Source organism: Osmerus eperlanus, chromosome 25 (genome assembly GCF_963692335.1).
Source record: "Osmerus eperlanus chromosome 25, fOsmEpe2.1, whole genome shotgun sequence".
NCBI lineage: Eukaryota > Metazoa > Chordata > Actinopteri > Osmeriformes > Osmeridae > Osmerus > Osmerus eperlanus.
The window spans coordinates 2,458,321-2,486,264 of record NC_085042.1 but is presented as its reverse complement, the minus strand read 5'-3'; the positions used below and the strand labels follow the sequence as shown (position 1 = coordinate 2,486,264).

At 40.4% G+C, this 27,944-nt stretch overlaps 1 protein-coding gene across 1 annotated transcript; it reads right to left on the bottom strand.

Moving 5' to 3' along the window:
• Window positions 1-4: 4 nt before the first annotated feature.
• Window positions 5-25,882, bottom strand: LOC134011960 (protein NLRC3-like). Its single transcript, XM_062451536.1, has 8 exons — window positions 25,817-25,882; window positions 18,510-18,643; window positions 18,269-18,388; window positions 14,356-14,472; window positions 12,176-12,230; window positions 1,299-1,374; window positions 422-1,060; window positions 5-221 (listed from the first exon to the last, which is right to left on the bottom strand). The coding sequence occupies exons 2-8, from the start codon at window positions 18,551-18,553 to the stop codon at window positions 133-135; spliced, it is 1,140 nt and encodes a 379-aa protein (XP_062307520.1). The 5' UTR covers window positions 18,554-18,643; window positions 25,817-25,882; the 3' UTR covers window positions 5-132.
• Between the last annotated feature and the right edge of the window lie 2,062 nt (window positions 25,883-27,944).

Here is a 27,944-nt window from a genome sequence, read left to right as displayed (position 1 = left end):
TGGAAGGCCAGTTTTCCCAGTGACAGAATGCTCTTAATGCTGTCTTCATCCCAGTGTGGATCTGTCTCAGTTTTCCCTTGATACTTCACCTTCTTCTGTTTGGTCTGTAACACCAGGAAGGCTGTGTACATCTCAGTCAGGGTCTTGGGCATCTTCTCTTTCATCTCTGTTCTCAGCATGTGCTCCAGAACTGTCACACATATTAGGGAGAAGACTGGAATGTGGCACATAATGTAGAGAGTCCTAGATGTCTTGATGTGTGAGATGATTCTACTGGCCAGGATCTCATCATTGCATCTCTTCATGATGTACTCATCCTTTTGTGGGTCATTGAACCCTCGTACCTCTGTCACCAGGTCAACACACTCAGAAGGGATCTGATTGGCTGCTGCAGGTCGAGTGGTGATCCAGATGAGAGCAGAGGGAAGCAGGTTTCCTTTGATCAGGTTGGTCAGCAGCACATCCACTGAGGTGGACTCTGTGACATCACACCAGCTCTTGTTCTTTTTGAAGGCTAAGGGCAGTCGACACTCATCCAGACCGTCAAAGACAAACAGAACGTTGTACTTGTCATAGTTGGAGATTCCTGATTGTCTGGTTTCTGAGAAGAAGTGATAGACAAGTTCCATCAGACTGAATTCTCTATCCAACAGATTCAGCTCTCGAAACGGCAGAGGAAAGATGAACTGGATTTCCTGATTGGCTAGTCCCTCAGCCCAGTCCGTGATTAACTTCTGCACAGAGACAGTTTTTCCGATGCCAGCAACTCCTGTTGTCAGAACAATTCTGATAGGTGTGTCTCGTCCAGCTGAGGGTTTAAAGATGTTGTTGCATGTGATGGCTGTCTCTGGTCTTGCTGATTTCCTGGATGCTGTCTCAATCAGTCTCACCTCATGTTCTTTATTGACCTCTGCACTCTCACCCTCTGTGATGTAGACGTCTGTGTAGATCTTATTAATAGTTGGGTTTCCTTGTTGAGCTATGCCCTCAAAGACAGTCTGAAACTTCTTCTTTAGTTTAGATTTGAGTTTACGTGAGAGTCTATGATGAGAAAGCTCTCCTGAATGACCAAACACAGATGTTATTCTTAACAGGGCTTTAGTTTGCAAGAGAAAGTTACTTAACAGATCAGAATAGTTTTTCCTATTCTAAATACGGCAGACATTGATGGCTTATACATAAACATTGATTTTCCATCATTGCACTTTGCCAGTTGAAAGTTACTCTGGTTCTCTTAACCTGTATCTTCATCATAAACCATCAGTCGGTCAACTAAGACGAAATATGGAGTCTCTTACTTTCCTCCAGAGTGTCAGCCAGCTCCTGCAGAGCTCCCTTTCTGGCACTGCTCTCCTGCTTCTGATATTCAGGGTCCTGTAATGGCATTTTTTGATATAGTTACTAAGAATGTATTTTTAATAGACTGAGGTTGTGTTTAAACAAATGGATGTTGCAGTTGGTCTTAAGGTATTTATGGTATTGGTTTATGATGCCTGATTGAGAAGCTAGGGGCACAGAGGTTGGGGGATGTTTGAGTTCTGTGGCCTAAAGGGAGATGGATAGATGGATTCAGCTAGCAGCCCTGACCTTTTGGCCAAGGAGATTGTGTCCTGTGTCCTGTTTGTGTTTCATTAAGGGTATCTTTACTGTCCTCATTTAGAGAAAGAGCCGTGACATCAAAAGACTTTGGTCACTTGACCTGGGGGGTTATATTGTCTTAACTGTCACTGAGCAGTGCTGACCAATCACAGAGTTCAGAAAAACCATTTGATCTAAAGTTTATATAAGGCAGGGTTTTGGGGTTGTTCGGTATCACTCTGGCGAACGACCTGTGGCTAGCACCTCCTTCGTTATGACTGATCACAAAGTACTTTGTTAAATCATGATCTGTATAAGCAAAATAAATTTATTGTAACCGCCATCTCTTGACTATTCAAATCTACACAGTGCCGCTAGAATTTTTCCATAGCACTTGGTGGCCAGTAGGGGGATCCTCGTTGGTCTACGGCGTTCAGCAGGCGGCTCCCCTCGGCGAATTGATCTTCCGGCAAAAAACCGCCTTTCCTTCCGCCATGCGTGAGACAGCAGGGCCAGGGGGGGCGCCCGTTGGACGTTTTGTGGCTGACGCGGGGTCTTCAAAAGAACCGGTGAGATATTCTTTTGGTTACTGTGTGATATTGAGTCGTCTAAATGTGTGTTTTTTAGGCTATTGTCAATAATTCGGTTAAGTAAGTAATTGGGCAGAGGTAAAACTGTCCTGTACGTGTAAAGTCGTACGAATTAATAAGGTAAGGTTGTTGAACCTATCTTTTACGTGAAAGTCGTAAAAAAAATGTCTGCAGAAGTGTGTCGACGGACACACATAGAGGTAGTGTTGTTGACGAACAAACACATAGAGGGAGATAAATTCACATGTTATATCGTGTTATGTGTCTTTTTGAGACCCTAAGGATTAGAATATGTTGGGTTAGTGATAGTTTGAGAAATTGTATTGGCATTGGTGCAGTTCTTATTTATTAACGGCCTAAACGTGATTCTAAGTCCCGAGAGAAAAGTATACTTGTGAGGAAATCAGCTGTGTGAGTGAGTGTTTACAAAGGGTTTGAGTCCCTGAAGGTGGAGAACAAAGAAAAGAAAAAGTTTAGGAAGTATAGGCCTGTGAAATTTCAAAGTAAAGGTTTTAAGTTTGCAACACGCGTGTTCATTTTTGTTTTATATGTTTTTTGAGGTTAAAAGAAGTATGAGTAACTAATGGTGTCTATTATTCAACCTATATACAAATTACAAAAATCAAAATTTTAATTACTTTTCGAAATTTTAATTATTTTTTCGGTTTGAATATTTGTAATTTAAGATTGTGCAGTTATTTTCATTGAAAGTTGGGAAGTCGGAATTTAATTGTTTTTAGAAAAGAAAAGGGGTAATTGTGTCTTTATTTTCCGTTGTTGGTTATCGTTTATGGATTGTAATTCTGAAAATGAATGGTCTGGAGACAGAATTGACCTGTCCAAACATCGATTACATGAAGCAAAAGTATGGTAACGATAGTTTATTGCAAATGCAAATATGGATTGATAAATGTGGATTTTCGAGTGTGGAGTCGTTTTGTTTTAAGGACCTTATTGTATTGCGAAATGGGTTCGTGGAGAGAAATAGATACACGATAATTTTTTTTTGAAGTGGAGAAAAGAATAGATTTTAGCCTGATTGGAGAGCTTTTTTTTCTGATTGGATGGAGATAGGTAGAGGGATAAAGAAATATTAGGACAGAATAGTGTGCGGAATTTTTCATCTATTTCCCCACAGATTCACGATTGAGATTTTCTGGCTGTTCCGCAAACAAATTTCGCCTCATCCGCAGCCAGGGGTGTTGCGGCAAGATGCGCGGGCGCATGAGGGTTTGCGGGAATGCGAGAACAGAATACGAAGAGGTCAGACATTTGCCATTTCTTCTGACAGCCGGTTATATCTAGGAAAAGTCAAGAAAGTAGGATCCTGGAATGTTTTTTATAGATTTGCTTTGGATTCCCGCAAAGATTGAAGCTTGTGCCTTGACTTGCAATTGCCATTGTGTTTCCAAGAAGGAAAGGTTAAAGTCCTCTCCGGAACAAAGGGTTTGAGTCCCTGTTGTGTTTGGAATAAGCGTGTTGTGGGCTATGGTCAAAGCTGAGGCAGAGCGTGTTGACATGCTGTTGAAAAAAACATGTAGGCCAACACGAATTGCTAGGTCAATCCAAACTGCGTGCTTTAATTGTGGGAATTTGAGCAAAATGTACGTGAATGTCCGGAGATGTGTCATCACTGTTGAAAGTTTTTTTTGGAAATTGTGAGCGAACTCTCGCAAAATCAGAGGGGTTCGTGTCCGGAAGTTGAGTTCCGAAATGGTGGCGTACAATGTTTATCGGTTGACACTGTTGGTAGAGGAGAGACGATTGTTTTACAACTCTGTGTTAACCGTTATATGTTTGATGTTAGACTTTACATCGGTCTGATTACCGCCAGAAGGCATTTGTTTTTGAAGACGGAGACATTCTGTTTAGAAAATGCTAATGTTAATTCTTTGACTGAATTCGCCACTTGAAAAGAGGCGCATGCGCTTGAGCCTAGCGGAAGTTGATTCTTTCAGTGAAGCTCATTCTGCGTGCAGTGCCCACACGTGAGTGCAAAAAAAAAAAAAACAAAAAAAAACAAATATCACTCATTTTATTGAGAATTTGACGTTGAATTGTGAAGTATATTGGTTGGGAAAACAGATGTGTGTTTCTGTTTCTTTGTCGAACTTAAGAAAATATTGTGAGTTGCCATACTCTTGATTTGGAAATTATGTACAGACCGATTTTCTATATTATGAGCTTGATTCGTTGTTGAATAACGCGCTGGAAATTTAGTGTTTGGGTAGGATAATTGGTAAAAGGCCAGTTTTGGCAATAAAAGCGGTATTCATTTGAAGAATTACAATCCCGGGGTTATTGAAACTTTTATAGAAAGTTGTGTGTTCAAACGGAAATGTTATGTTGTTTAAGGAATATTTTGTTTATGTCTGGAAATGTTCGATGGTTTTTAATTAATTTTGTGGAAGTTCACAGATGTTACTGTTGTTTAAAGAAATATGTAAAGGGTTATGAAGAAGTGATTAGAAAGATTGAGCCAGTCCGAGGGACTGAAGTGTATACAAGGGGAATTAGTTCGAGTGACCGAATTGCGATTGTTGTCAAGGGCAAAGGTACTACATATGTGTGTTTATTGCTGCTGAGATGATTTGTTGAAATGTGTTGGGTTTGGTGGTATTCATATTTACCTATTTAAATGGACTTGAAGTTGAAGCTTTGTCCAACCAGAATGCTAATACATGGGTAAACTGTCGTCCTCTGACGAGTGATATTAGGTGCATATGTAGATTTCGGAGCCTAATTTTTATGTTGAAATTAAAATGGTACTAATGGTTGATACACTTGAAAAGATAATCCAGGCTGTGACTGTTGGTTAATGGCTAATGGTGAAAACGTGGAGGAAGTGCATTTTGTTCTGTCCTGAGACAAAGGAGAGTCCAGGAAGTTGAATTTGCAACTATGGCAACGACATTGGCTAACAAACTAACAGACCGACAGGCGGGTACAGGCTAGTAAAGGAATTGCAGCTTGATATTTGAGATCCAGGATGAGTAACCGCATGACGCATGCGCAGATGGAAGTTGAGAAATTTACAAAGACGCAAATTTAGAGAAATAGATACATTTGGAGCGAATTTTTCATATTAATTTGGTTACTTTTGAAATATGTTACGTGATGAGTATTTTGAGACATTTGCTAACAAGGTTTTTGTTTGTTTGAGGACATTTTAAATGAGTTTCAGAAATTCAGAGGAAAGGTGGGGGCTACAAAAAAAAAGTCCCGTTACGATGAGTTTTACAAAGGTGATCCCAGAGGGTGTAATTCTGCATACTTATGTGAGTATTAATGGTGAAAGATGTGTCCGTTTAGATGAATTCGAAGTTTGGTGGTTTACAAATGTATGATTTAACATTTGTTCTAAATCCTAGCCAAACAGGGAGGTAGGAGCCTTTCAGACCAGAACTTGTATTTACGAGCGGAAAATCTGTGGTGTGTGATGGTATCCATAAAAATGCAGAAATTAGACCCTGGTTCATAAATTAGTTCTAATTGGATTGGAAAAGTTATACTTTAGCAAAATTAAGTGAATAGCTGGTAAACGCCAACCATCTGTGTTGTTTAAAAGAAATGAAAAAAGGTTGAGAGTTTTTGCTTTGTTCCAGAGCGCGCTGTTTGATGTGAGTTTGAAATGCGCGATTGTTTATTTGAGTTGATTCACTAACAAAGAGTAATTGAGATAGCTGGTAAATATAGGAATATTCAAAGGTGTATACATTACATGCTTTGATAAAACTTTTGAGGTGTTAAAGAATAAGGTTTTGTTTTACGGGTTTATGTTAAATTGTGAATTTAAAGGTTTAAAAGAAAAAGGGAGAGTTTATATTTTCTTTTGTCTTAAGGGCATGGTACAATGTTTTGGGATAAACAGTTAGGCTGTGATGAGGTTGTATCATTATGGTATTGGTTCATAAAGAGGGTTATGATAATTTGGTTTTGAAATAATTTGGGAAGACTCATTAAGTCTGATAAATTGTGGTGTGATGGTTGTGCTAAGTAGCTTGTTCTGGACTGCAGCCAAAGCAAGTTATGAAGTTCTACCTATCTAACCTATATAGTAATATAGATGGGGTATAAGTTTGGTTAATGGTTACATTAAGAACATTTTATGGTCTATGTTTTATTTTGGAATCATACAGATTAAATTCTGGTTTAGGGTAGTGAGGCTAGTTTTCTACATGTCTTGGAAAAAGAGAGAGTTGATTTGGTGAATTTAAATACAGGGAAAAATTAAAAGGGAATCTGAAATTTAAAGGTATTCATTTGAACTGTTCCTAAAGGTTTTTTTGAAGAAAAGATAATAAGAGACTAAAAGTTGAGGTTATTCGTAATTTGGCTGTTTTCTAAAATAGTTTTATTTTATACAAATTGGTTCAAAAGTAGTTTGCTTCAGTGTAAGCTTGTTAATTCATAAAAGGGAAAAGAGTTAAAATATGTACTGATAGTTAAATACGTCATTGGTGTTACATATGATTTTGGGAAAGGTATGGAAACAGGAAGTTTCTTAGTTTGATCTGGGACACAACTTGCTGTATGCAAATGTGGAATTCACTCTAACAATTATGATTATTCCACAGGGAAAATGCTAGTGCTGATACTAGCTGGAGCAGTTTCTAGATTGCCTGAATGCATTGATGAACTAACTAGAATATGTTTTTGATGTTGATATGTTTACAGGAAGTGATGAGATGATGTTGCTATGTCCGGATGAGCCTAACTTGACAAATTTGGGCTTACAGGACTCTTTTGAGGAAAATTGTTGTGTGACCTTGATACAACATTTGTTACAGATTCTTTAAGGGAAGCGCAGGCTTCTTAGAGAGGAAGAGGTGACGTTTAGGAATTTATGACTGACTGATGACTGACTGATCCAAACAGAGTGACTATGGGGGTTTTATCGTTTTATGAATTTAGCTTCAGTAGTTTGGATTTGTGATAGGATTGTGAGGGTTTGATATGATATTGCTGAGTTGAAAATATTGGACTGTATTTAACCCAGAGTGAGAATTTTGTTTTGTTTGAGTATATTTGATAAGAATTACAGAATACAGCGGACAGATGGAGAAAGGAATGGTGGAATGGAGATTCGAACTTGGACTAATCCACAAGAAAATGCGTTTTGGAAAAAGGAAGGATATGAGAATAAAAAATGGAGGTTGTATGGTCTGCATAAAACATTTATCTTGAGATTTTGCTAAGTTAACACATGGAAAGATCATGCCTCTACAGTTTGTGTGATATCAAGAAGAATGCGTTATTTTAGCATACAAGAGGATTTGTAATGGATGCATAGACATTTTGTCAGTTATTCATATGTGGGATAAGTATTATGAGAAAAGGAATTTAAACATGATAAGCTTCACAGTTAAGGTTAGAGAAACCATTTGGGTATTGATAGATGGATTTTGTAGAGTTCAATTTTTGGAGAAGTGATACAAGAAGTCAGTTACCTTTAACTGACCTCTGTGAGAATGTGCTTGTTTATCACCGTGCAACCTTTTTGGAGTCTATTTTGTGTGAGATTCACAGGCAGGTGAAGGAGACTATTCCTATGACTGGACCGCTGCATGATTTGATACCAGATGACTGGATCTTGGTGAAGGACCTGAAACGCCTGGAGGAATCCAAGGTGGACGGGGCCATACCAGATTCTCCTGACGACCAATTCGGCGGTTAAGATCGAGGGGAGAGCAACGTGGATACACGCTAACCATTGCTTGCACCTTGTCTGGAGACGGAAGCAGAGGATACGCGTTCTGCGTAGTACCAAGGAATTTCCGAGCTGTGCGCAAAGTGCAGTGTTGTTGAAAGTTGCCCTGAGCAATTTGATCGTCGTTTGCAATCGATTCGACTAGACTACACCGCCTGACAGAAGTTTGCCTACATCCAACTGAAGATGGCATCCGTTCCGACAACCTGGACTTTGTGGTGTACGGGGTACAATGGGTTTTGTCTTGAGACTAGCATTTCTTATGTTAATGTTTGAATTATTTTTCTTAATTAACTGTTTGGGTTTATGGAATTGTAAAAAAAAAAAAATATATATTTTGGAATTGTCATGGAAATTTTGGAATACAGTTATAATGTGTGTGTTTCATATATGAGGAATGTGTTTTAACGGAAGTCTAAAGTTGATTAAGAGTCAACTACATTTGGTAGAGATGCCATTTGCAGTTTTATAACTAGGAGACGGGAAGTCTGGGTGACCTGAGAGAGTTCTTGTCACCTGGGGAGGAAGAGACAGTTGGTCTGGAGACAAATGTGGATTCAACTGTATTGTTATTGTGATCTGCTGCTCTGACCCTTCCTGTAGACTTGTTTGAAGTGGCCCACACAAAGGACAGTTGACCATTTGACTGGTGAACCCCTGTGGTTTTACTATCTACTGGTTTGGGGAGAGAGGCCACAATAAAGAACCGTGGGAACTTGATATGAAGTCACTGTCACTGAGCAGTGCTGACCAATCACAGAGTTCAGAATAACCATTTGATCTAAAGTTTATATAAGGCAGGGTTTTGGGGTTGTTCTGGATCACTCTGGCGAACGACCTGTGGCTAGCACCTCCTTCGTTATGACTGATCACAAAGTACTTTGTTAAATCATGATCTGTATAAGCAAAATAAATTTATTGTAACCGCCATCTCTTGACTATTCAAATCTGCACAGTGCCGCTGGAATTTCTTCCATATCACTCCTCAAGCACCTGAAACAGGGAGGGAAGATATCAGAGGAACCAGGAACAGTAGTACAATCGGAACTAGAGAGGGTACAATTTCTGGGGAAATTGTAGGGTGTGCTTGCTTGCGTCGGTTGCACAGGGGTCCGTTTTTGAATGAAATTTTTACAACTGATTTCTGTATATTTTATATGAAAATGCATACTTAATATTTATAAAGATTAAATAGATTTAAAAGCATTTTTTTTTTGCTGCTCATTTACAACTGAAAATACGAGTGAAGTGTAGAATGAAATAGATGTCTTCTCATTTCCCCTGCAAGAGGCAGTCTCATCGTTGAATCAAAACGAATACATTTGGCAGACCGGTGTAAAAATGGACCTAATCTCTATGACTTAAACGTCATTTTAAGTTTTTCCCTTCTCGTGATATTTTCAGGCATGTAGCCTACTCATTGCATTCATTCATTAATAAAGAACCCCCTTTGAAGATTATTCTACGATGTTACCCGGTGTTGTGTCCCTACTGATTTCCGAACTAACTGGTTTCCCAGCGGTGCGTGCACCTATCAGTCTGCCTCTATCACCAGATTTGTCACAAATTTACAAACATATTACTGGCTATTTTCAAGTCGAAACTGTCGTGGAAGTTTTTGAGAGAATCAATCGTTTAAGCTGAAGTCGGGTGAAGTACAGAGTTCATGTTTATTTGACGTAGATTTGAACATAATAACGTTATCAACATAACATCATCGACACACAAACATAAGACAATAACACAAAGACAATTCTATACAGCTCCATCTAGCATTCTAGAATGGAACCGGGAGAATCCAGCCCACCAGCACTACCCAGCTGATGGCCCTGAACCCCCCAGAAAATTCTTCAACAGACCATTTTATAGATACGACAGTTCTCAAAAGTCATTGGTCCATCCTACAGACATGCAGCTATACCAAATCTCTTCTGTCATTGGTTAAATCCTTAGAACAATACAGTTGAATCCACATTGTCTTCAGACCAACTGTCTCTTCCCCCCACGTGACAAGAACTCTCTCAGGTCACCCAGACTTCCCGTCTCTTAGACTTCACGTCTCCTAGTTAGGTGTCATAAAACTGCAAATGGCATCTCTACCAAATGGAGTTGAATCAACATTCATTGTATCAAGCTTCTTAACCAACTGTAAACTTCTCCTAAAACACATTCATTGTACATTGGCCCAAAATTTCTTTCACAGATCTCATATTTGCTGCGGCGAATATGAAAGTATAAGCTGCGTACGCACTACATTACCATTAACGACAAAATAAATGGAGACAAAATAAAATATTTGCAGGCTCGCATGAAGTGGGATTCGATCGCACTAGAGCAAAACACATAATACACCCAAGGCCATTGCTTTACACCACAAGCTATTTTAGCTCATGGAAATTATTCAAATCAGTTACGTTCTTAGTAACCACCCTGGCCTTCAGGTAACATCTTGATTTGGCTTCTTCTGGAACAACTGGTTACCATAGACACTACCCGAATGTAGGCTACTAATCACGTATTTGGGGTTCGTTCCGAGGCAATAGCCGTATTTACCCCGACATCAAAGTTCCTTCTGACACCACATATTAAAAATTCATACTAAGGTCGCTGCTATCCCAGACAATACGATCAAAATACGCGTAACACAACATGGAAACATTCGTTTCCTATGCGATTTCGTGTAGCCTATGGCTGAGTGTTTCTTCGCTATATCTTTTGAAATCAATTCATTTCATAATTTTATATTCTGAACAAATGTAATGATTACTACATTACAGCCATTCACGCCATAATAAATGGAAGCTAAGAAAATAAAAGATTCAAGTGGGATTCGATCCCACGAGCAAAAACACATCCATCGTTGCAATCCCTTGCATTACATCGCAAGCTACTGAAGCACATGGGTATGGAAGGAATTTAGTCACGAATTTATTAACTACGTTGGCCTTCAGGCAACACGTTGTTTTGGTTCTTCTGAATAAACTAGTTACCGTAGACACTACCCGAATGTAGGCTACTCATCACGTATTTGGAGTAGCCTGTATATGTAGTAATATTCTACCCGCAACACAGTACTGAAGGTGTCGAATTTATTTGTGACCAGCGTCCAGGAAATTTTGTGAGGTTTCTATGATACATACATTTGTATTTTATGTCAAACAAACACACAACACTCATGTAATGCCATCATATTGTCTTTATTATGTGAAGCACTACACATGTTTGTATGAAGTACTATAAACAATTATTACATCTCTAGACTACTGCTGTGTTCGTCTTGGTAGCGATTGCGTTGGTTGAATTGGATTTAACGTTCCGTTGTACGGTTTAGGCTGAAATTAATTATTTTCATGAACAGATTGACAACGTTTAGGCTGTGGCAATGAAGTTCAGGTTAGTAGTTAGATAGACATTTGATTTAAGTAAGGGGAGTGCCGAACATGTTCTGTCGCCGTTTGACTTCCTACAGCTGTGTAGATGTTTTTGTAGTGTCTTGCGTAGGCTACAGCGTTGCAGTGAGCAACACTGGTTTGAAACCACAGGTAATGATCATTTCACCCACAAATCGTTTACTTGTAATGTAATGTCATAATAAATCCTACAACGAAAATGTATTTGTGAGGAATGTTTATTTTAAAGATTGAAAACAGATGCATCATAGACCACTGTAGTATGTGTTGCCCGGGCAACACAGGCTAATGTCATGATGCTAATGCTTCAGTGAAATAGTAGACTACCGTTTCCAAAAGTAGATGTGGGCCTACTTCCTTAATAATATCAGCTAATATTGTACATTACATTTCGTAATTGTGTTTCACATCACAAAGTAAAATGAGTAAATAGTTATCACCCTGGCCTCTTTGCTTGTGGCGTTCCTGCAGCTGCCTTGCAGTAAAGCTATAGTTAGCCTAGCTATCCCCCAAGTTAACAGATGTGAAACGAATGTTCAGCTACAGGTAGTCACGCGTGTTTTCGTGACGTTAGTGACGTTAGTAACGTCAGTGACTGTGGCTAGCAAATTAGCCACCGTTAGCTTCCCTTTTCACCACAAAAACGCAATTTCTACTTAAACCATGCAACGGAACGTAAATAAAAATACAACCAACGCAATCGCTACCAAGACGAACCTTTTGACACCGCCGTTGTGTATGTAGTCCAAATATTGACTGATCCTTAGGGGGGCGAAAATAAATAATAAATAAATATATATGTGAGAGAACAAAGGTTGTGCTCTCGCCGAAGGCTTGAGCACACCCAATTATGTCTTGTTTGTACTTTAAATTAACACAAAACTCACTGTGAATATAGAAGACAAGTCGTCATGGTGACTCTGGTCTGACTTCTGTTGATCTCTGTGGACAAGACATGACAACACATGAACCACATGGGCTAAATATCTACGACTAAAACACTGAACTGTCTCCATTTCTGCATACACACAGACACACTGTTTAAGAGTGATACAGAGTAAACTATCTTCTGTACCAATAGATGGCGCTGATTCATTCCTTTCCATGAGGGGGTTTCCTGTTTACTAGCTGTCTGAGTGATCAATAATTTCCTTAAACCATACGTTTGACAAATTAAATGGCACTCCTTTAAATGTTGCAGCTGAAGATGTGTTGGGCATCAGAATCTGTTGAGGTATTTAGGTGCTTTTAGATGCACGTGGACTCTGATCATGTGTTTCATGGCCAGATGGTTTAGTGTTATTGTCTGATGAATGAAATGCAGGACAGGTGATGACTTTAGACCCTCTCCGTGTTTGAGCCGATCTGCAGATTGTTATGTGTTTTGTCTAATGTTTGTGTGTTAAAGATGGTTGTTTCTGTGTTCAATTGTTTGTTTGTTAATAAATATGTATGGAGAGACATATACCATTTATTACAACTGATTCTCAGAATTTCCACCACAGTGTGTTTCAACCAGACACTGAAGAATGACATCAGGGTCCACCTCACACTGGGCTGCATGCTTGCTAGCAGCCTGCTTTAGACACTGCAGCACTCCTCCACCCAGGAGTTTAAGACCTTCTGGTCTCAAGCAGTCTAAGTGGGCTGAGCCCCGCCCGGTCTGTGCTCATACCAGGCCTGGTACCTGCAGGGCTTTGACTCTCATGCTGTCTGTGTGTGTGTGTGTGTGTGTGCATGGAGGTTATGACTAGGGTGACCAAACATCTGTGCATGTGCGTGTGTGTGTGAATGTTTGTGTAGGGAGAGGGAGGTTATGTTTGTCACTGATCTCTTTTTATTGCATGCAAAGCTATTATACAAAAACTCAGTATTGACATTATATGTCAAGTATTTTTAAATGGAGAAGTTATAACTACCTGGGCTGCGTTTCCCGATAACGATGGATCGTAGCAACGATCGAGCAAAATAATGAAACCATCGATATTTCTTATGTGCTTTTCCCAAACATGCTCGTAAGGAGTAGGCTAATCTATGCGCTTTCAAGAGCTACGAATTTTCAAGAGACACTTTAGCTACGGTGTCTTTGGGAACGGCCCGTAAAACTAAGATTCGTCGTACGCTGGATTCTACAATCAACTTAGGCTTACAACACTTTCGGGAAACGCAGCCCTGGTTAGTTTAGGACTGGTTTAACTGAAGGCTTCCACTAGGAGGAGACGTCTGTGTTCTAAGCTCACATTCAGGTTAGCTGAACTAGTTAGAGCTGGTGTTTGTGTCTACAGGAGAGTATCTCTCCAGGAGCAGAGTTGGAGTGTAAACCTACAGGATGGTATCTCTCAATAGCAGGGTTGGAAAATAAACCTACAGGATGGTATCTCTCAAGGACCAAGGTTGGAATATAAACCTACAGGATGGTATCTCTCCAGGAGCAGGGCTGTGACAAATATATGTAAAGCAACATTGTTTTGGTGATGTGGGCCTCACAAAAACACAGATGTGTGCTCCAGTTATGACCCTGCCCAAGTTATGACCCTGCTCCAGTTATGACCCTGCCCCAGTTATGACCCTGCCCCAGTTATGACCCTGCCCAAGTTATGACCCTGCTCTAGTCTAACCCTAACCCTAGTTCTGCCACCAGAGTCAAGAGTTTAGTCCTCCCCTCTACCAACAACTGTACTACAAGACTGTCTTCATAATCACACCTCCTAGCCCACACTACCTGAGGAACGGTCTCTGGCTTGTTGTTTGTTGAGATTTTGACTTTTGTGAAGACTGAATAAACTTTTCAAACTCTGCTGAGATTCCTGACCAGTTTTTGTACTTGGAATTTGGAGAAAACTTGAATAAAAATACACATCAGCAGGTTGTGCTCTGACATGAATAAGAAATGCTGCATTGATTCATATGGGCCCAAATACATTTAAACACTATCATTATAATCACAAATAAATTATAGGACAAATATATTATAATATAGGAATGCTGAGTCCCAGTAGAGACAGCTTCTTCACACCATGTCACCTTCATCACATAACATTGAACACCAGCAGAGGTCAGTACATACCCTTCCTCATTAGAAGGTCTTCCTCCATCACTGAACATGATAGGTTCATTCATAGAACTGTCACTCTTCATGGACACACAGCTGGGTACAGGTGAGGCTGGTCTCTGCTGTCTCATCCTGTCAACAAAAACAACAAAGTGTCTTACAAACATAAATCACTAAAGTAGACACCACAGATAAATCCTTACTTACTGCCAATATGTGTTGCTAAAACGATCTTTCCAGACTCTGTATCTCTCACAGTGAACCTTTACCACATGGTCTGTAAGTTACCCATTCTGTAGTGTACTTGTTTACTCAAAATCACCTTCAGTACCATAACAAACTAAATATTGACAAACATCTATTACCATTAAAAACATTAAAATCTGACATTCCCTCCTGGATCTTCAAATAAATGAGAGTCAGACAGGCAGGGATATGATGAGGGATACTTTAGTATCTACAGTCAGCAGCTCTAACCCTGTGTTTTAGTAGGGATGTGATGAGGGATACTTTAGTATCTACAGTCAGCAGCTCTAACCCTGTGTTTTAGTAGGGATGTGATGAGGGATACTTTAGTATCTACAGTCAGAAGCTCTAACTCTGTGTTTTAGTAGAGATGTGATGAGGGATACTTTAGTATCTACAGTCAGCAGCTCTGACCCTGTGTTTTAGTAGGGATGTGATGAGGGATACTTTAGTATCTACAGTCAGCAGCTCTAACCCTGTGTTTTAGTAGAGATGTGATGAGGGATACTTTAGTATCTACAGTCAGCAGCTCTAACCCTGTGTTTTAGTAGGGATGTGATGAGGGATACTTTAGTATCTACAGTCAGAAGCTCTAACTCTGTGTTTTAGTAGAGATGTGATGAGGGATACTTTAGTATCTACAGTCAGCAGCTCTGACCCTGTGTTTTAGTAGGGATGTGATGAGGGATACTTTAGTATCTACAGTCAGCAGCTCTAACCCTGTGTTTTAGTAGAGATGTGATGAGGGATACTTTAGTATCTACAGTCAGCAGCTCTAACCCTGTGTTTTAGTAGGGATGTGATGAGGGATACTTTAGTATCTACAGTCAGCAGCTCGAACCCTGTGTTTTAGTAGAGATGTGATGAGGGATACTTTAGTATCTACAGTCAGCAGCTCTAACCCTGTGTTTTAGTAGGGATGTGATGAGGGATACTTTAGTATCTACAGTCAGCAGCTCTAACCCTGTGTTTTAGTAGGGATGTGATGAGGGATACTTTAGTATCTACAGTCAGCAGCTCTAACCCTGTGTTTTAGTAGAAATGTGATGAGGGATACTTTAGTATCTACAGTCAGCAGCTCTAACCCTGTGTTTTAGTAGGGATGTGATGAGGGATACTTTAGTATCTACAGTCAGCAGCTCTAACCCTGTGTTTTAGTAGAGATGTGATGAGGGATACTTTAGTATCTACAGTCAGCAGCTCTAACCCTGTGTTTTAGTAGAGATGTGATGAGGGATACTTTAGTATCTACAGTCAGCAGCTCTAACCCTGTGTTTTAGTAGGGATGTGGTGAGGGATACTTTAGTATCTACAGTCAGCAGCTCTAACCCTGTGTTTTAGTAGGGATGTGGTGAGGGATACTTTAGTATCTACAGTCAGCAGCTCTAACCCTGTGTTTTAGTAGGGATGTGATGAGGGATACTTTAGTATCTACAGTCAGCAGCTCTGACCCTGTGTTTTAGTAGGGATGTGATGAGGGATACTTTAGTATCTACAGTCAGCAGCTCTAACCCTGTGTTTTAGTAGAAATGTGATGAGGGATACTTTAGTATCTACAGTCAGCAGCTCTAACCCTGTGTTTTAGTAGGGATGTGGTGAGGGATACTTTAGTATCTACAGTCAGCAGCTCTAACCCTGTGTTTTAGTAGGGATGTGATGAGGGATACTTTAGTATCTACAGTCAGCAGCTCGAACCCTGTGTTTTAGTAGAGATGTGATGAGGGATACTTTAGTATCTACAGTCAGCAGCTCTAACCCTGTGTTTTAGTAGAGATGTGATGAGGGATACTTTAGTATCTACAGTCAGCAGCTCTAACCCTGTGTTTTAGTAGGGATGTGATGAGGGATACTTTAGTATCTACAGTCAGCAGCTCTAACCCTGTGTTTTAGTAGGGATGTGATGAGGGATACTTTAGTATCTACAGTCAGCAGCTCTAACCCTGTGTTTTAGTAGGGATGTTCCTTAGGCTTTCACTTCTAAAAACTTTTAAATTACAAATATTTCTTAGTTTGTTAATACATTTTTATTGGAGAGAAATAAAAAATGTTTTTATAATTGATTCTCAGAATTTCAAACAGACACTGAAGAATGACATCAGGGTCCACCTCACACAGGGCTGCATGTTTGCTAGCAGCCTGCTTTAGACACTCCTCCACCCAGGAGTTTAAGACCTTCTGGTCTCAAGCAGTCTAAGTGGGCTGAGCCCCGCCCGGTCTGTGCTCATACCAGGCCTGGTACCTGCAGGGCTTTGACTCTCATGCTGTCTGTCTGTGTGTGTGTGTGTGCATGGAGGTTATGACTAGGAGGACCTGTGTATGTTTATGTGTGTGTGTGTGTGTGTAGGGAGGGGGAGGTTATGTTGTCACTGATCTATCTTTTATTTTATGTTAAGCTATTATACAAAAACTCTGTATTGACATTATACTGTAAGTATTTTAAAATTGAGAGGTTGTAACCAGGGGCGGACTGGGGGAAAAAAGTGGCCCGGGAGTTACTGGAAAACCGTCAGGGGCGTCAGGTGGCTGAGCGGTGAGGGAAGCGGTCTAGTAATCTGAACGTTGCCAGTTCGATTCCTGGCCGTGACAAATGACGTTGTGTCCTTGGGCAAGGCACTTCACCCTACATGTAAATGTAAAACCGGCCCACTCACTCAGTACACGGCGCGCGGCCAACTCAGTACACGGCGTGCGGCCCACTCACTCAGTACACGGCGCGTGGCCCACTTAGCGCGCGGCCCACTCAGTACACGGCACTCAATGCATCGCACGTATCAACCAGTCATTGGCCTACTTGGACTCATTATTTTGGATGATTCCAAAGAAATTACATCATATATGTTTGATTTCTTACATTGAACTTCCGAAGTCCATAAGAACACATTTCAGAAGGCACCATGAGTGTTAAATACAGATTGCGAGAAGTATAAAACTCCGTCAGCGATAGACTACTTAAGGTCTTAGAGCAATTTATACGTGTTCAAGCTGTGTATTATGGAAAATAGTTGGAGGTGCCGGCGATGTCAGAGGGGGGGCCGGTTGGTGATGGAAGTGGGCCGGTATTTTGGACCATCCCAACCCCGTCGGCCCACCGGGGTTCTCCCGGTATCCCCGATGGCCAGACCGCCCCTGGTTGTAACTATCTAACACACTCACAGGCTTATCCTGGAGGTCCCTCGAGTCTCTACTGAATTAGAGAGAGCAGCTTTGAGTTATTGTTCTGCAAAGATAAAGAATGACCAAATGGTAACCATGCATAATTGTATTTTGTCTGGGGAAGTTGCAGTGTTGTGCAGTCTTTTTTTGCCAGTTTGTTGTGGTTGTGTTGTGATTGTGTCTCTGTTAATGTCAGTCCAACATTAAAGCAGCACAGTGGACTGGTAGGTTGTGGTCCTGTCTCTCACTGATCAAACACAACAAGGAGGTCAAAGGGGTTGATGTGCCTGATGGTGGTCTAGAGGTTAAACCATTGATGACTAAAAAGAAGACTTACGGTACACCACTTCAACATGTTAATGACATCATGTTAAATAACAGCTAGCTGTCACTGTGTACCTCTACCACATGGTCTGAACATCAGCCAGGCTATGAGCTGTAAGCTTTGTTCAGTAGTATCTAGTGATTAAATTATACTTCCAAATATTGATCACCTTAACATTAAAAACCAGTAGAGGTCAGTACATACCCTTCTTCATTAGAAGGTCCTCCTCCATCACTGAACATGAAAGGTAGTTCCATGGACCTGTCACTCTTCATGGACACACAGCTGGGTACAGGTGAGGCTGGTCTCTCCTGCTGGATTGGGCTTCAACACAACAGAGACAGACCTTCAGTCTCATTTATTCTGACTAATGATGATGTCATGATATCACTGCTGAGCTCTGAGATGGAGAACAGTCATGAACAGTTATGGATTCTCATCTTACCTCTTAGCTTTGGTGTCCATGTCATGTTCCCTAGGGGGACTCATTTTAGAGAGAGTGCCCCCTCCTCTCTCTCAAAGACAGAACTTCCTTTCTCAGGGTTAGATTAGAAGGATTTTGAAGCCAGACCTGAAGAGCTGTAAACAAAAAAACAACCCTATCAGACTGTTACCTCAAGAGAGGAAGCACAACTTACTTTATACCCTTATTTAGAACACACCTCTATGATGTAAACAACTCAGTTAAAACGTATTCAGTACCTCAGTCATTTACCTCATACTGACATAAGACAACAGAAGACAACAGAGAAGACAACAAGCTCCACTCCATCATACTGCACCATCAGCTGTACTGAGCACTACCTCACTTCCTCTTACAACAAGCTCCACTCCATCATACTGCACCATCAGCTGTACTGAGCACTACCTCACTTCCTCTTACAACAAGCTCCACTCCATCATACTGCACCATCAGCTGGACTGAGCACTACCTCACTTCCTCTTACAACAAGCTCCACTCAATCATACTGCACCATCAGCTGTACTGAGCACTACCTCACTTCCTCTTACAACAAGCTCCACTCCATCACACTGCACCATCAGCTGTACTGAGCACTACCTCACTTCCTCTTACAACAAGCTCCACTCCATCATACTGCACCATCAGCTGTACTGAGCACTACCTCACTTCCTCTTACAACAAGCTCCACTCCATCATACTGCACCATCAGCTGTACTGAGCACTACCTCACTTCTTCTTAGAAAACCTTGATGGATCAGTAACCTATGACGTGTGTCTGTGTGGAGGTAAGATTATCTATGTTTATGTAGTTTACAGGATTAGAACAATGTTATTGTAATTACGGTATTTAGAATAACTTGATAAATGACCAACAACAGCATGGCTGGTTGATTAAGTGAAACAATGAACGTTTTTTAGATCATAGTTGGATTTTTTTTCACTTGGTACTGAAGGTCGGCCATAAGACTGAGCAAAATTGTATTTTACTTCCTCTTAGAAAACTCTAGTTGGGTGTGCTCAAGCCTTCGGCGAGAGCACAACCTTTGTTCTCTCACATATATATTATTGGGTGTGCTCAAGCCTTCGGCGAGAGCACAACCTTTGTTCTCTCACATATATATTATTATTATTATTATTTTTATTTCTTTTTGCCCCCCTAAAACTCAGTCAATATTTGGCCTACATAGACAACGTAGGTGTCAAAAGTTTCGTCTTGGTAGCGATTGAGTTGCTTCTATTGGAATTTACGTTCCGTTGTATGGTTTAAGTGGAAAATAAGTTTTTGTGGCGAAAAGTGAAGCTAACGGTGGCTAATTTGCTAGCCACAGTCACTGACGTTACTAACGTCACTACGTCACTAACGTCACGAAAACACGCGTGACTACCTTTGGCAGAACATTCGTTTCGCATCTGTTAACTTGGGAGATAGCTAGGCTAACTATAGCTTTACTGGAAGGCAGCTGCAGAAACGCCACAAGCAAAGAGGCCAGGGTGATAACTATTTATTACTTTGTGATATGACACACAATTGTGATGTGTAATGTACACTATAAGCTGATATTATTAAGGAAGTACATCTACTTTCGGAAACAGTAGTCTACTATTTCACTGACGTATTAGCATCATGACATTAGCCTGTGTTGCCCGGGCAACACATACTACAGTAGTCTATGATGTAGCGTTATCTGTTTTCAATCGTTAAAATAAACATTCCTCACATATATATTTTCGTTGTAGGATTTATTCTGACATTAGTAAACGATTTGTTGGTGAAATTACCATTACCTGTGGTTTCAAACCAGTGTTGCTCACTGCAACGCTGTAGCCTACGCGAGACACACTACAAAAACATCTACAGTACACAGCTGTTTAGGAAATCAAACGGCGACAGAACATGTTCGGCACTCCCCTTACTTAAATCAAAAGTCTCTGACCACTAACCTGAACTTCATTGCCACAGCCTAAACTTTGTCAATCTGTTCATGAAAATAATTAATTTCAGCCTAAACCTTACAACGGAACGTTAAATCGAATTCAACCAACGCAATCGCTACCAAGACGAACACAGTCGTCTAGTACTGTACCGTAGTAGAATTTACCGGGGCAGCTTCTCCACACAGGGCTATATCGCATTTTGCGTTGTTACTGACAATGATCGCTACCAGTGAGCTTTTTATGAATGAGCGATTTTCCACTAAATAAATGTCAAGCTTATTTATGTTTTTGAGGGCATTTTTTCAGTTAGCAGATGGTAATGTTTGAATCGCGATTCCATCTTCTACTGCCGGTAACGTCGTAGAATAATCTTCAAAGGGGGTTCTTTATTCATGAATGAATGCAATATGAGTAGGCTAAATGCCTGAAAATATCATGAGAAGGGAAAACTTAAAAGGACGTTTAAGTCATAGAGATTAGGTCAATTTTTACACCGGTCTGCCAAATGTATTCGTTGATTCAGCTATGAGGCTGCCTCTTGCAGGGGAAATGAGAAGACATCATATTTCATTCTACACTTAACTCGTATTTTGAGTTGTAAATGAGCAGCAAAAAAAAGATGCTTTTAAATCTATGTAATCTTTATAAATAATAAGTAGGCCCTATGCATTTTTAGATAAAATATACAGAAATATCAGTTGTAAAAAGGTCATTAAAAAACGGACCCCTGTGCAACCGACGCAAGCAAGCACACCCTACAATTTCCCCAGAAATTGTACCCTCTCTAGTTGGGTGTGCTTTGCCTTCGGCAAGGGCACAACCTTTGTTCTCTCACATATATATTATTGGGTGTGCTTTGCCTTCGGCAAGGGCACAACCTTTGTTCTCTCACATATATATTATTATTTGGGTGTGCTTTGCCTTCGGCAAGGGCACAACCTTTGTTCTCTCACATATATATTATTATTTGTATTATTCTTTTTGCCCCCCTAACGTTACTAACGTCACTACGTCACTAACGTCACGAAAACTCGCGTAACTACCTCTAGCAGAACATTAGTTTAGCAGCTTGTTAACTTCTGGGAGATAGCTAAGCTAACTACTTTACTGCAAGGCAGCTGCAGAAACGCCACAAGCAAAGAGGCCAGGGTGATAACTATTTACTAATTTTACTTTGTGATATGACACACAATTGTGATGTGTAATGTACAATATAAGCTGATATTATTAAGGAAGTACATCTACTTTCGGAAACAGTAGTTTACTATTTCACTTAAGTATTAGCATCATGACATTAGCCTCTGTTGCCCGGGCAACACATAACAGTGGTCTATGATGCATCTGTTTTCAATCGTTAAAATAAACATTCCTCACAAATACGTTTTTGTTGTAGGATTTATTATGACATTAGATTACAAGTAAACGATTTGTGGGTGAAATTATCATTACCTGTCGTTTCAAACCAGTGTAGCTCACTGCAACGCTGTAGCCTACGCGAGACACTACAAAAACATCTACACAGCTGTTTAGAAAGTCAAACGGCAACAGAACATGTTCGGCACTCCCCTTACTTAAATCAAAAGTCTATCTAACTACTAACCTGAACTTCATTGCCACAGCCTTAACGTTGTCCATCTGTTCATGAAAATAATTAAATTCAGCCTAAACCGTACAACGGAACGTTAAATCCAATTCAACCAACGCAATCGCTACCAAGACGAACACAGCAGTAGTCTAGTACTGTACTGTAGTAGTACAATTTACCGGGGCAGCTTCTCCACACAGGGCTATATCGCACTTGGCGTTGTTACTGACAATGATCGCTACCAGTGAGCTTTTTATGAATGAGCGATTTTCCACTAAATAAATGTCAAGCTTATTTACGTTTTGGGGGGCATATTTTCAGTTAGCAGATGGTACTTTTTGAATCGCGATTCCATCTTCTACTGCCGGGTAACGTCGTAGAATAATCTTCAAAGGGGGTTCTTTATTAATGAATGAATGCAATGAGTAGGCTGAATGCCTGAAAATATAATGAGAAGGGAAAAACTTAAAATGACATTTAAGTCATAGAGATTAGGTCAATTTTTAGACCGGTCTGCCATATTTATTCGTTTTGATTCAACGATGAGGCTGCCTCTTGCAGGGGAAATGAGAAGACATCTATTTCATTCTACACTTCACTCGTATTTTCAGTTGTAAATGAGCAGCAAAAAAGAAGCTTTTAAATCTATGTAATCTTTATAAATAATAAGTATGCATTTTTATATAAAATATACAGAAATATCAGTTGTAAAAATGTCATTCAAAAACGGACCCCTGTGCAACCGACGGAAGCAAGCACACCCTACAATTTCCCCAGAAATTGTAGCCTCTCTAGTTATTATTATTTTTATTTATTTTTGCCCCCCTAAAACTCAGTCAATATTTGGCCTACATAGACAACGTAGGTGTCAAAAGTTTCGTCTTGGTAGCGATTGAGTTGCTTGTATTGGGATTTACGTTCCGTTGCACGGTTTAAGTAGAAATTACGTTTTTGTGTCGAAAAGTGAAGCTAACGGTGGCTAACTTGCTAACCACAGTCAATGACGCTACTTACGTCACTAACGTCACGAAAACTCGCGTGACTACCTCTAGCAGAATATTAGTTTAGCAGCTCGTTAACTTCTGGGAGATAGCTAGGCTAACTATAGCTTTACTGCAAGGCAGCTGCAGAAACGCCACAAGCAAAGAGGCCAGGTGATAACTATTTACTAATTTTACTTTGTGATATGACACACAATTGTGATGTGTAATGTACAATATAAGCTGATATTATTAAGGAAGTACATCTACTTTCGGAAACAGTAGTCTACTATTTCACTGAAGTATTAGCATCATGACATTAGCCTGTGCTGCCCGGGCAACACATACTACAGTGGTCTATGATGTAGCGTTATCTGTTTTCAATCGTTAAAATAAACATTCCTCACATATACATTTTCGTTGTAGGGTTTATTCTGACATTAGTAAACGATTTGTTGGTGAAATTACCATTACCTGTGGTTTCAAACCAGTGTAGCTCACTGCAACGCTGTAGCTTACGTGAGACACACTACAAAAACATCTAGCTTACACAACTGTAGGAAGTCAAACGGCGACAGAACATGTTCGGCACTCCCCTTACTTAAATCAAAAGTCTATCTAACTACTAACCTGAACTTCATTGCCACAGCCTAAACGTTGTCAATCTGTTCATGAAAATAATTAATTTCAGCTTAAACCGTACAACGGAACGTTAAATCCAATTCAACCAACGCAATCGCTACCAAGACGAACACAGCAGTAGTCTAGTACTGTACCGTAGTAATACAATTTACCGGGCAGCTTCTCCACACAGGGCTATATCGCATTTTGCGTTGTTACTGACAATGATCGCTACCAGTGAGCTTTTTATGAATGAGCGATTTTCCACTAAATAAATGTCAAGCTTACTTACGTTTTGGGGGGCATATTTTCAGTTAGCAGATGGTACTGTTTGAATCGCGATTCCATCTTCTACTGCCGGGTAACGTCGTAGAATAATCTTCAAAGGGGGTTCTTTATTAATGAATGAATGCAATGAGTAGGCTAAATGCCTGAAAATATCATGAGAAGGGAAAAACTTAAAATGACGTTTAAGTCATAGAGATTAGGTCAATTTTTACACCGGTCTGCCCAATTTATTCGTTTTGTTTCAACGATGAGGCTGCCTCTTGCAGGGGAAATGAGAAGACATCTATTTCATTCTACACTTCACTCGTATTTTCAGTTGTAAATGAGCAGCAAAAAAAAATGCTTTTAAATCTATGTCATCTTTATAAATAATAAGTATGCATTTTATATAAAATATACAGAAATATCAGTTGTAAAAATGTCATTCAAAAACGGACCCCTGTGCAACCGACGCAAGCAAGCACACCCTACAATTTCCCCAGAAATTGTACCCTCTCTAGTTATTATTTATTTTTGCCCCCCTAAGCCTCAGTCAATATTTGGACTACATAGACAACCTAGGTGTCAAAAGTTTCGTCTTGGTAGCGATTGAGTTGCTTGTATTTTTATTTACACTCTGTTGCACAGTTTAGGAGGTTACAACGGTTTTGTGGCAAAAAGTGTCTTCTGTCAACAAAGGGTACCAATGCTAGCCTACGTCACTACGTCAGCACACGTTAGCAACAATGCATGGATACAACGTGATAGAGACGTTCTAGCACGTAAATTGGAGCTTGGATTATGAGTGAAAAATGCCAACCACCAAAATTACCAACCATTGGGTTTTGTTGAGAAAGCAATTTCGAGAGGAACTGCAATCTCAGATTTTTTATTTAGGTCGTGAAAGTCTTTGTAATTTGAGCGAGTGCGCGTCGCCCGTGAGACTGCCTAGGCGGCAGCCATGCAAGCGTCATAGTAGTTTCATGTTTTCGTATTTTTATAGTTCGGTCAATTCTACACCAAAAAACAGAAGGAGGGCAATGTTATGACAATATGACTATTGTGAAGACAGCCAGGTGGTGACATTTTAATGTAGGTTGCTGTAAAAACTTTGGTTTGCTACGTGAGAGCCCCGTCAGCCTCCGTTGACGATTGCGTCAGCTGTTGTCGATCTCTGATGAGTATTTTCTTAATTTCGTACCAGGGTCAATTCTACATCAAAAATCAGAAGGAGGGCAGTGTTTTAAAGATTTGGCGATTGTGAAGATAGCCAGCGGGTCAGCATATTTTTGTGATTTGTGTAAAACTTGGAATTTGAGTGACACCGCGGCTTGTTTTGACATTAGCGTCAGTCAGACTCTGCTCGCCCACTGGCAGTGTGTCGTACTGTCTTCAAAGCCACAGCTAAACTTTATGTCAAAAGAAACTCTCATTTCCGGTGCTTTCAAACAATCAGTGAAATGTGGAGCAACAGCAGCTAGCTTGCCTCTAGCAAACTTATTTTGAATTAGCCATTTCCCCCTACATTAATGTCAAACTTATTTACGTTTTGGGGGGCATATTTTCAGTTAACAGACGGTACTGTTTGAATTGCGATTCCACACTGCCAGTGACAACGTTGTTACAGTAGCTTGTTTCAAGGGAGTTCGCAGCTGTTTCAAAGGGTGTTCTTAATGAAATATGCAATATGAGTAAGCTAAATGCTTGAAAATATCACTAGAAGGGAAAAACTTAGAGGACGGACCCACCTGCAACCGACGCATGCAAGCACACCCTACAATTTCCCCAGAAATTGTACCCTCTCTAGTTAATTACTAAAATGAAGAAACTCTGGAATATAACCTTGTCTGTTAATGTATGTGTACATTGATACTCTGAAATAATATTGTAAAATCACTTACTTTAAAGTCTGCTTTTCAGTCTGAGAATCTGCCTTACAGATTCATATAGTCCTGTGCAAAATATTTAGACTTTCACTATTACCTCACCCTACTTCTCTCATTTCATGCCTTATCCGCCTCCTTATATGGACCAATAGGAAACCAAAGTATGTGCTCACCTGCATATATGGACAAATAGGAACCAGAAGGAGGTACACTCCTGTATAAAGAACCAATAGGAAACAGGAGGAGGAGCTAAAAGTTGGTAATGTGAGCATTAGCTGAAAGAGACTATCTACCCACAACGTAGCCCAGACCTCACTGCACCCTTACAGGTGCAGTGTCCACTTGAACCTGTCCAGAGAATTATGTACAAATAGTCTGCTACACTCCCAAATATATTTTGAGGTTGCACAGATAACATTTCGGGAGCATATGCAACCAAACTGGCTAAAATGTTGAGCCTCTCCATGTGGTCGTTTTATATCAACTATGTATTCATGGAATTGATAGAAAATGGGCCATATTGTGATATGTATCGTTATCGGGATATGAAAGGATCTATATCAGGATATGAGAATATCATATCGCAAGGCTGTACAGTATGGAGTTAGATTAGTTTCATAATTCAAACAAACAAACGTAACACGATTCACAAATGTATTTCATGATTCACAAATAAATGTAACGCGATTCACAAATGTATTTCGTGATTCACAAATGTAACGCGATTCACAAATAAATGACCCCATGACCTCTCTCTGCCCTGTCTCTGATCACCTGCCCTGCCAGAACCCTCCTCTCTCTGCCCTGTCTCTGATCAGGGTCTCTCTCATGCTCAGGATACTCTTGTACTGTGCAAATGAAACCTTCACCAATGCACAGAGGAACATGTGGAACAGGTTTACACCTGGGGGTGTATTGAATGAAGGTTTATGTCATTATGGGTTGTCATGGGCTAGCCATCTCTTTGAACCACAACCAAAAGCTGTTAGCACTAGCTACTCAGTCTATAGAGGACGAAAGCACTCTAAATAGGATATATACATTTGATACGTTCATTCAAACCCTTAATTACACATGTATAGTTTCCTTGTCACCTGTTTTGATGTTCCATCCTGCATCATAATTAAAGGTATCTATGCTAGCACGGTGTTGTGTATGTGCTTTGATGCAAGCTATAACCAAATGTTGACACAAACAGAGATAGTAATTGAAGCACTGTTAAAATAGCACAGGTAAATCCTAGGCACAAGAACACATATGGTACAGTGGTGACCACATATTTGAATGTGTCACACCCACATACATACATACATACATACATACATACATACATACATACATACATACATACACACTTCTGGTTGGACCAGTTGATCCTGTTTGGAGTCTCATTACTGGAACTTACTTCTGTAAGGGTGCATGCATGACCCAACAAGAGGGGAGAAAGGGGGAGGAGGAGAGGAGAGGGGGAGGAGAGGATAGAGCAGGAGAGGGGAGGAGAGGATAGAGCAGGAGGAGGGGAGGAGAGGATAGAGGAGGAGGAGGGGAGGAGAGGATAGAGGAGGAGAGGGGAGGAGAGGATAGAGGAGGAGATGGGGAGGAGAAACAGGGTTAGCTGCTAACATCGGCTGGCTAGAGTGTGCGATGCTGCCTGAACAAAGTAGGACGTGGAACCTGAATAGAAGACAACACTGTACTACACAACAAGATAAGGAGGAGATGGAGGACTAGGTTCTGCAGAGAGAAAGAAAGACAGAGGAAGAGAGAGAAGGAAGGGGGAGAGAGAGCAGGAGAGAGGAAGACAGAAAGACAGGAGAAGGGGAGAGAGAGAAGGATGGGGAGAGACAGAGAGGAAGACAGAGAAAGAGAGGAAAGAGAGAAATACACAAAGAGACAGAAAGAAGACCAAGAAAGGGATTGAGAAAAGAGGGGAGAGAGAAAGGAAGAGAGAGACAAATAGGAGGGAGGGTTAGGGAATGAGAAAGAAGAGGACAAGATTGTGAATGTGTGATGTAATTGTTGTGAACTTGTCTTGTCTTGTCTGTAACAGAAGACAGAGCTAGTCTAACCAGTTGAGGTACCAGAGAGGTTGTTTTGTCTGACATAAACTTCTGGGACAAAGATAACCCAGATATGGACACAT

Bases quoted from the DNA above. Each gene is read 5' to 3' on its own strand.
- LOC134011960 (XM_062451536.1), bottom strand. From the start codon at position 18,553: ATGAGTCCCCCTAGGGAACATGACATGGACACCAAAGCTAAGAG. The intron at 1,375-12,175 runs GTGAGTTTTGTG...ATGCCATTACAG, and splicing joins ACTTGTCTTCTATATTCACA to GACCCTGAATATCAGAAGCA. The intron at 1,061-1,298 runs GTAAGAGACTCC...TTGGTCATTCAG, and splicing joins GGCTGACACTCTGGAGGAAA to GAGAGCTTTCTCATCATAGA.